Source organism: Sinocyclocheilus rhinocerous, unplaced genomic scaffold (assembly GCF_001515625.1).
Source record: "Sinocyclocheilus rhinocerous isolate Xijiao unplaced genomic scaffold, SAMN03320098_v1.1 scaffold2165, whole genome shotgun sequence".
Classification (NCBI taxonomy): domain Eukaryota; kingdom Metazoa; phylum Chordata; class Actinopteri; order Cypriniformes; family Cyprinidae; genus Sinocyclocheilus; species Sinocyclocheilus rhinocerous.
Window position 1 is genome coordinate 1 of NW_015653115.1, and position 10655 is coordinate 10655.

Sequence of the window (10655 nt, forward strand, 5' to 3'; positions counted from 1 at the left end):
ATACTACAGCGAGAATAAAAGTTACGCCATCTTTCTTTGCGTGAAGATGTGGGAAGAGTTGCATACCACCGCCCAAATAGTGAGGTAGATATGTGGGGGCGTGTTAGAACGAGCCGTTTTAGGTAGACGTGGCTGACTCTTAACTTTTATAAAGAATATCTCTTTGGATTTGAGGCTTTAGTCTTTGCAACTTTACAGATCTTCTTTATGCACCAAGAGCTTGTAACATTGAAAACAAAAATTGAAATCGCATCATATGACCCCTTTAAGAAAAGGAAATGAACTCAATGAACTGCTAAATATTCCTGGAGGGAAAACCATGAGAAAGCATTCCAATGCACACGTGTACTGAGCAAGATTTTTTTTTCGTGTTCACATATGTAAAGATAGAAGATATCATTTGGTTTCTTCAAGATTTGTCACCTTTTTCACCTTCAAGATTTGGAACCTTTATTTTAGATTCCCCAATAATAAACCTCCATAGAAAAAAATTCTGTTCATCCTAAAGTAAAAGGGCCCGAGGGTGGGATTCTGGGGTCTTTTGTGTGCAGTGTGCATCAGACGGTCAGTAAACGGATTGTGGTGGTCCGTGGGTGTGAGGCTGAGACTAGTCTAAAATCTACATGTCATGTCAACAGCCCATGGTGGCAAAAGCATGCTAATGATACTTAATGATGATGGCGCCACTGGATATAATAGCTTTTTAGGTTCTGCTGAGGCTGTTGGGGAATTTAAATGACTCTGCATTGGTCGTGTTGTTCTGAGGGTAACTTCCAGACCTCCAGAGATTCATTTTGAGCCTGCATTCTGCTCAACAAAGGCCTTTATTTAATTATTTATACACCATTACATTTACTTTCTCTAGTCTAGACAAACAAAAACAGAATCTTCTCACTCTACCAAACAGTCAGTCTGTGCATGAAAGGTGATGCATAAATCTGCAGGGTTAGGCTAGAAGTTTTCAAAAATAATTGATAACATTGATAAATATGCTAGATAGTTCATAATACACTGAATGTCATTGCATTGAATTTCAATGGTTGAATGCCATTCAAAAGTTTGGGGTTGCTTAAATGTTATAATGTTTTTAACAGAAGTACCATATGCTCACTAAGACTGCATTTATTTGATCAATAATATTGTGAAATATTATTACAGTTTAAAAGAACTGCTTTCTATTTGAATATATTGTCAAATGTAATTTATTTTTGTGATGCAAAGCTGAATTTTTAGCATCATTACTCCAGTCCTCAGTGTCACATGATCCTTCAGAAATCATTCTAATATGCTGATTTACTGCTCAAGAAACATTTAATATGATTATCAATGTTGTGATTATCAGTGATACATTTTTTCTATATTACATCTATTGTTATTATAAATGCAAGTATAAATGTTTTTACTGTCACCTTTGATCAATTTAATGCATCCTTGATGAATAACTATTAATTTAATTCCTAAAAGTCTCGCATCTAAGTCAGTCGTTGATTTGTTCCATTTGTGCAGCATATGATTTGATCTAATCAAATAGTCACATCTTTATTGAAAAAACCTGATCTCCCTGTAAGATCAATGGATCGATGTCACTTGTAGATAAAATGTAGATAAAAGTTCTATTATGAAGCTGCACGATGAATTGAAAGTTATATATCTTAATCTGAAAATCAAAACAAGTCCGGTGTCATTGTCATTACTTTAAGCAATCGCATTTGACCATATTTAAATCTGTTCTGCAGAATTTACACCTAAAATCAGCACAGAAAATTAAAGAAAAAAGTTCCATCTGTGCCAATCAAACATGTTCAAAGGACCGCGTCTGAATATTAATGTGACTTGCAATATTAGCTCCAAAGGAAAGAATGAGAGGATGGAAGGAATGCTGGACAGAAAGGAGAGGAGGCAAGACCTCCACTTTGATCACTGGCCCGTAGGAGCACCCGAATACGGACACGGCTCCACAACTTCCGAGGAATGTGGTTTCAAATGCCTCCTTTGCACCTCCCTGTCTCAACTCCCTCTCCTCTCAGACCCCTGCAGCTGTACAAATAATTCAAAGAAACATTTGATGGCACCGACTATTATATTTCATTCAGATCAGCCAAGAAGAGTCTGTCTGACCAACACATAAAGTGACCCATCACAGTTAGTTTTGTTTTAACTTCTCTTTTAATGGAATATACTCTTAAAAATAATTCTAAATTGGCATCTGTACACTCTAAAAAATGCTGGGTTAAAAAGGGGCAAACCCAGCTATTGGGTTGTTTTGAACCCAACCGCTGGGTCAAAACAACCCAATAGCTGGGTTTGTCCCTTCCATTGTTTTATTACCTCGTACAAAAGCTTTTTTTCCTTTCATTGAAACGTATGCTATATTGTTTAAAATAAATGCCACTTGCTTTGACATTCTGTTATCTAATACAATGACGCTCATTCATTTTAAAGTGTCTAAATAATTCTGTTTGTCACTATATTTTGAGAAATACATTTGCTGTTGTTGCTTTAAAATACCGTCACGCTCGACTGTGGTCGTGAATGGGTTACAGTAGCGTCGGCCCGCCCGGAAATGACGCGCCCCAATCACAGCGCGCGGTGTACGACGGAGGCGCGTGACGTCAGCAGGCGTCGTGCGGGGATTGGAATGCTACAATGTAACAATCGCAACTGGAAGCTTCAGATTAAAGTGCTGCTGGAATGTAACGTTGTATCATCGGCGTCGCGAACGCGTTTCGAATGTAACAGGGAATAGAAAACCGGTTTGTAATGTTTTTACGAGAGGTTCCAAAACAGCAACTGCACGCTAACAAAGACAACCAACCTTTGGAGGATTTATCAGAGAGAAATATGTGAGAATACACGGATTTGTGGGGATTTATCCGCTCGGGAAGTTAGTGACAGGGTTTTTCTGACTCACACGCACCTCATGAGATCCATCACCTATAGATCTCTCTGACTGCTCCTGCTGTTTGTGATTTCTCCAGGCTGGATTATAAGAACTCTTCTCTGAAAGTACTTTCTGATGGTTTTCATTGATCCAGAACAGTCCCGATGGCCAGCAGGGTTCAAGTGTCATCTGTCAGGAGTTTAGATGCTGTCTAATGTGAACCATGCACCGGAGAGGAGAGAGGTAGATCCATAAAAGGGTTTCAGGTTAAATCGCCCACATGCTCTGGATGTGGGATTGGAATCACAAGGTGGAAGTTGAGAGCATCAAATCCCTGCAGGTCTGTGGAAGATGCTGTCCAGCAGGAGTTGAGACCTTTGCATTCATCAGCAACCAGCTCCATCTGGATCTAAGGACACATGCAGGCCAAAAAACGCTATTTAATTCTGTTCTCTGCAGGTGTGAGCCTCATTCTCCTCTTTTACCTTCAGGAACCAGCTTCCAGAAGGACTCCAAACCGAGGGGATGACCCCCATCCACAATGGCCCCACTTCTCAGACCTCCTACGAGCTTTTATTCCGTGGGATCAGACCGAAACGGAGGACTACAATGTCCGCGCTTCTCCGAGACACAAAAGAGATGACAACTCTGGAGCTTACAAGTGCAGAATGGACTCCTGCTTTGATTTCTCCTTGTGCGGGAGGAACGGCTTCAAAGTCTACGTCTATCCTCAACAGAAAGGTGAGAAGATCTCCGAAAGCTACCAAAACATCTTGTCCTCCATCGAGGGCTCCAGATTCTACACTTCTGACCCGGGACAGGCTTGCCTCTTTGTTTTGAACCTTGACACCCTGGACCGAGACCAGCTGTCTCCTCAGTACGTCCACAACCTCAAAACTAAGATCCAGAACCTGAAGCTGTGGAATAACGGGAGGAACCACCTGATCTTTAACCTGTATTCGGGCACATGGCCGGATTACACAGAGGATTTGGGGTTTGATATCGGACAAGCCATGTTGGCCAAAGCCAGCATCAGCACAGAGAACTTCAGACCCAGTTTTGACATCTCCATCCCCTTGTTCTCTAAAGATCACCCCCGGACTGGAGGTGAAAGGGGGTATTTAAAATACAACACCATCCCTCCCTTTAGGAAATATGTGCTGGTTTTTAAAGGCAAGCGCTATCTGACTGGGATTGGATCTGATACAAGGAATGCGCTTCATCACATCCATAATGCTGAAGACGTGGTTCTCCTTACCACATGCAAACATGGCAAAGACTGGCAGAAGCATAAAGATGCTCGTTGCGACAAGGACAATGCTGAATATGACAGGTAAGAACAGATAGATTTCTGCTGTCAAAAAAACTTTATGATAACTCAAATGAGTAAATCCTAAATAGGCCTTATTATTATATTATGCTAAGCAGATCAGTAGATGTCCCCAAAAAGTATTTGCACATTGAGAATTTATGAATGCCATTGGAGTAAATAACAAAATATCAATAGCAAGTCATATTAATTTAAATAAAGATTTTTTTAAATTAATTTAATTTGATATTTAGTTTTTAATCCAAAACATTTCACAAAAGACATTCTTTTTATGACGTCCATTCTATTAAAGATGTATTAAAGATGTTTTAGAGACGTATTAAAGAAATTCGTTCTAATAATTATTTCAATTTAATTTTAATTTGATATTTTATGTTTATGTTTTTAAACCAAACCATTTCTCAAAAGACATTATTTTTATGACGTCTGTTCTATTAAAGATGTATTGAAGATGTTTTAAGGATGTGTTTATGTTTTTGGCCAAACCATTTGGCAAAAGACGTTCTTTTTAGATTGGTCGTGATTAAAACATTAGATATATTTTCCATAATGAAGACAAAGTATTTTAAGACTTTTAAATGTGTAAATGCCATTGCATTAGATAATGAAATATTAAAGAAACTGCAAAAAATAATGCTAAACTTCACTTTTCTGATGTGTTTGCATTGACCTTAAGCAACTGGTGTCATGATGATTTATAGTGGAATAATTCTTTTTGTGAACAGTGTGCATGTGCTCTTTCTTTCAAATAAGTGCTGTTTGATTTGATCGTTTGTTATCAAATGCAGTGCCAAAATACTTTTGGGGGCCACTGTATATATGAATTATCTCTTAATTATTTTAATTTACTTTAATGATCTTTTAAGTGTTACCAAATACCAAAACATATTTGCACTGAAAATTGTGTTACATCCTGAAATGCTCATCTTGCACCAGATATCAGTTTGTTTCATGTTGAGCTTGTTTCAAATGATGATTAAAAACCTTTTTTTTTCTAATGCAATGGTTTTTAAACCCTAAGCTGATGCTTATCATAACATATCATTTCCAATTGAAGTGCACATGAAAAAGCTGCTCTGGCTTTAATGCATTAAGATGTACCATTCGTAGGAAGCAAAAGCTATCAATGTGTATGACATAACCCTTATTGCTTCCGGAATATCTACCGCACGCAATCAGGATATATCCCAAATGTGTTTGTCAGTATGTCTGTGTCATGCTGCTTTATCTGTTTGCATCTGAACTAGGATTGCAATAAACATTATGCTATAATTTTCCCCCTTGATTGTTTTTACGCCCCTTTCATCCGAGTGGCAGGTGTTAAGAAGTCAAACTTTTGCATCCCCTTTACTTCGCTGTTAAACAAACAGTGATCTCCGTCTCTGTTGTGGGTGCCTCGGGCCCTGGCTTCCTACTGTTTTTTTTGTCCCCGGTGGCTGCGGCGCTTGGTGGGACGGGGGGCTCTGAAGGATAAGTAGAAACAATGTCCCTGGTGCCAGTGGGGGGAAAGCAGCCTTCCCTCTCTTTAAACAGCCGTTTCCCAGACCCCACTCCATCACCCAGGAATGCCTGTGTCCCGCGTGACCCCTCGTCTCTGGCAGCATGACCTCAGTGTCAACCCGCCTACCGACAGGCTGTTCTGGATGACTTGAAGAGATACTCACATGCCACTCACGCAGTTAACAACATAACCCCACAGAAGCACAGCTGTGTGCTCCAGCACACGTAACAATGAGACATCGTATTATTGACCCTTTGAATCTGGCGTGGATGGTGGTTGACTGGTATATTTTTTTAATGGTTTGATGCTGATATCTAGATGGCAGGATGGCTGATAAACACTGAAAAAAAATTGGGGTAGAAATAATTTTCACTCAGAAATTTGACAGAAAAATCAAAATAAATGGCAGGTAACACATTGAAATAAACATGAAATTTTGAAGTAAAATAATGTATTACTATAATTAGTCATTAATTAGTCTGCCACCATTTGAAAACAAAATGTTTCTATAATTGTCAAATTTATGTTCATTTTTTGAAGTACATCTTGAAAGTAGGGCTGCACGATAAATCGCATGCGATATTTACAAGCTTTCTGACAAGATGCGCATTAAATATCGCATGCGATTTATCGTGCAGCCCTACTTGAAAGCATATAGAGAAAACCAAAAAATAGTAAATGTTCATTTTCATCTAAGTTTTAAAAAGCAATAAACCACATAAGACCCCAGGTTACAATGATTTTACCATGGGTTAGGTACAATGTGAAGCTGAATGCCTAAAATTACCTTAACTTTGGTGAAATCATTGTACCCTGAAAACTGCAGTTGTTAAACGAAACCGCATCATATGACCCCTTTAAGTTTTATAAAGACACCAATGTTCATAAATTGTTACCTTTACAGTACATACTATATGTATACATGCAGTAGCAGCTTGATGCATCAGTATATGTTACGGTTTTTGCTTGAAGTGGCGTAGAGACAGTTCTTAGAATTACCCACATGTGTTTTGATTTTGGGTGCAAAAGCAGTAGTGGAAAGGTTTTTTGGTTTTACCATATTTTTATGGTGTTTTTATGATGTTTAATCTAGGACTGTTTAATGCAGAGATGTCATGTTGATATAGTTATACTTGCAAGTTACTCCTAGCTTTGCTTTCAGAATTTGAACTATGATTGAAATCCACACGTACTTGTTTAAAACTATAAATTGTGACATTAATATATTCATATGAACCAAATTCACTTCGATCATGGAGTTGAGATGTAGTAAACTTCTGATTTTAACGCACATGGCATATTTCCATTGGAGGCGGATGTTCATTCTGTTCTCATTTCCTGTCGTAGCCATAGGCCTTCCCTCTGCTCTCGCTCTACAAGGACGGATGCTGAAGTTGTTGAACAGGACTGTTCTTGTGAATGTGAAATGCTGACGGCTGTGGCGCTGAATAATTGATCAGATGTGTTTTATTCATGTTATGTTTTTTTCCCCCACTTGAAAATTTCAGGGTGTTCATGAATTATTCATGAGCACAAAATCAAAATCATCTGCATCATTCCTGTCCAGCATTTCAGATTTGCTCACAAAAGATTATGAAACAAAATGAATAGCCTGAAATTGACCAAATTGAACTGCATGGATTGTATTGATTTTTGAAGGTATTTTCATGCAATTATTGTGCACATAAGCCTTTAAAAGAATAGTTCACCTAAAATTTGCTGAATATGTACTCACCCTCAGGCCATACAAGATATAAATGAGTTTGTTTCTTCATCAAAACAGATTTGGGGAAATTTTTTAAGCATTACGTGAATGGGTGCCGTCAGAATGAGAGTCCAAAGGAGAGCTCTGTACCCATAATTCTGTTTTCTCCAGTGAAAAAGTCATCTTGTCTGAATCATGAGAGAAATATGCACAGATCAAACACTGTTTACAAGTAAAAAAAACAATGTAAATGCAAACCACCCACGACACCCTAGGCTTGTGTAGATGAGTTTTCCACGGGCAAACATAACAAAAATGTAGTCTGATATGTTTCTTTTTCACTTGCAGAAGTTATTTTTGAAGGGCTTGTCGATTAATGTGTTGGATGTGTCTCAGTTCAGCTCTGTTAGTGGTATTGCCATGAAATGGTAACATGAACATAGTATTCACAGGTTGATGTGTCCTGGGTCAAGTGTTCAGCTAATGTGCGAGTCAGATGTAATGATAGTTTAGACTGTTTCACACCATATTTGTGGAAACCAGATGGGGAAAAGCCATTCAGATGTGTGGGAAAACACGCTGGGACACAGAATCTCCTTTTCAGAATAGACATGAACCAGACAAGTGATTCTCTGATGGACGTTTGATTTGAATCATTCTGCAAAAATAATTTTTTGCTGGAATGCCGTACTATGTTTTTGTTTTTTCACTGACATATATTATAAGTGCTTTATGTGGTGCTCTTCAATGCAAAATGTGCCACTACGTTATTAGATGCCTGCCAGTGTGTTGCCTAGTAGTTTATCATGTTGCTATGTGGTTTCTAGGTGGTTGCTTGCTGACCCAAGTCAAATAATCGCATCCCCGAAGTTTGTTTTTCCCCCTTTTCTTCCAAAATGCTCGGGGAGGGCTCTGCGATTCTCTGATCTGCCCATGTTTCCACTGACCAAATGGTGATGTAAGTGCGCACAAATAAACATGCCATATCATTGTTTACAAGTCATCGTTACATTGTTTAAATTGATTGTGTGTTTTCAAGACCCTTGAGATCAACTTTTCTACAGGGTTCAGCTCCAACCCTGATCAAACTCACATGCTTGTAGCTTTCCTTTAAGACCTTGATTAGCCTGTTCAGGTGTGTGTGTGTTGTTGTTTTTTGGAGACGGTACTGAATTTTTTTTCAGCTAACATCTTTCCAGATGTGGCAACAGCACCATGGCAGTTGAAAAAGGACTTAGTTCCCAGATGTATCTTAGGTTCCTTAAAATATGAGGTCCTTTTATCAACTGACAGGCAAAAACCCAAGATCGGCTCATTGGAAAAACATTCTTCTACCTACACCAAAAATGTACCTATACATAAACTTCACTGCAGTTTCCAGCTGAAATGAACATTAGAGGCAGTAAAACACCAACAACGTTTATTCCTTTTCATGCAAGTTATGATTACAGGGGCAGATTATTGATTAATAAAGATTATTTTCAGATGGTTCCTTCCACAATACTATGGTAAAAACACTTTTACCATAGTGTATGACTTGTAAACTAATACAGTTTGATGTTTGCATTACATAACCAGCTCCATATGTATGGCTTTTCTGATGTAAACTTGCTCGGTAGTGCAGCTGGTGGTACAGCATTGCACTTGTGATGTGGAACTCTCAGATATGAGTCTTATTTATAAAGAAAAATGGCTGAAAATGGCATGGTTTTTATCTCATGTTTGCTTTTGTTAACACTGTTGGTTAGGTTTAGGGTTTAACATTTAAATGTATTAATGTTGCCATCAATTTATACATGTTGCCAGATTCACTTTTATCTGTTTTGGATAAAATTGTACTGAACATTCACTGCACATTTCACTTTGAAAGTGTCATAAAAACATGCAAGAAGCAACATAATATCATTTTGCAGAAACAACGCCACAGGTACGTTTTTCCTGTGAGCCTGGGTTGCAAAAGAACATCTTTATCATTCTTGTCTGGGTCAAGTTATGCTCTGAAGTTTAATAGTTTGGGTTAGCAGTTTGTTCAGATCACTAACTCCAATTATGAGTAATAGTAATAGTCATTCTGGCCTTCACAAACACCACTGATGAGTCTTTGTGGCCTCTTTCTCACTTGAAACCAGCTGCTTTTACAATCTGCAGTGTTTACATTGGTTTTTTGGGAATGTTCTTTTCACAACCACAGTGTTGAGTGTGAAACTAACAGATAAACTTTAGAATGCTATACGGTCAAACGACCATGTAGAAATGTCTGTTTTATCAGTGATCTGTTTGTTCAAACAGCATTCAGCCAGTAGAGGAGAATGCTAATGAGTCAAATGACATACCAGGGTCAGTCAAACCCAAAGTCAACTGATGTTGATGTAGAATCAGTATACATTTTTAAGAAAACTTGAGTGACTTTAAGCTGTTTTTGAAGTTAAAATTAGACTTTTGCTGTTGAAATTGATTTGAGTTGCAAAAAAGTCCCAAAGGCTACATTTCTTAAATTTTGCAAGCATACAGCTCACCAATATGAAAGTGATAAAACAGAGTTGTTGATTCACGCTAGTTTGATTCATTTATGTGAATTAGTTCAAGCTGTCCATTACAGTGAATTGATTCAAAGCTTTAATTCAAGGAATTATTGATAGATGTTATACAGTCCCATGTAGAAATGGCTGGTTTTATCAGTTTTCATTTAGATTAAATGTTATCTGTTTGTTCAAAGAACATTGAGCCCGTAGAGCAGAATGCTAATGACTCGAATTAATTACCGGCTACAAGAGTCAGTCAAACCCAAAGTCAACAGAAAGATTCTTCAAAGAGAATTTAAGAAAACTTGAGTGAGTTTAAGCATTTTTTAAAGTTAAAATAAGACTTTTGTTGTAGAAATTGATTTGAATTGTCAAAAAGACCCAAAGGCTATGTTTCTCAAATTTTGCAATCGTACGACCTACAAATATGAAAGCATAGAAAAACAACATCAGTTGGTAAGGTTAGATAGAACGTGTTGGCTTGCCTCTCGCCGCAGCTAAGCCAGAGACGTGGATTAAATCCTCTCTATAAATACATCTCGTACATCGACGTCAGGTTGTCCTCACATCATATGGCTAGCATGTGTTTTTCTCATCTCTCGTTTTGGCACCGCTTCTTAATTAGAAGCGTGACGTGAGCTTTCGGTTTTACAGTGAGCGTTTGATCCCTTCTGGCCGTGGCAGAAAGTCTCTCGCTCTCGCTGGCTGACCATTCC

General features: G+C 38.2%; 1 protein-coding gene across 1 annotated transcript in view; it reads left to right on the top strand.

The window, feature by feature from the left end:
* Window positions 1-2585: 2585 nt before the first annotated feature.
* The window catches only part of LOC107715577 (exostosin-1a-like), a 63038-nt gene continuing 54968 nt past the window's right edge, over window positions 2586-10655 (top strand). Inside the window, 1 exon segment of the mRNA XM_016521721.1 lies at window positions 2586-4214. Within this exon segment, the coding sequence (XP_016377207.1) occupies window positions 3301-4214 (914 nt within the window). The 5' untranslated portion in view covers window positions 2586-3300.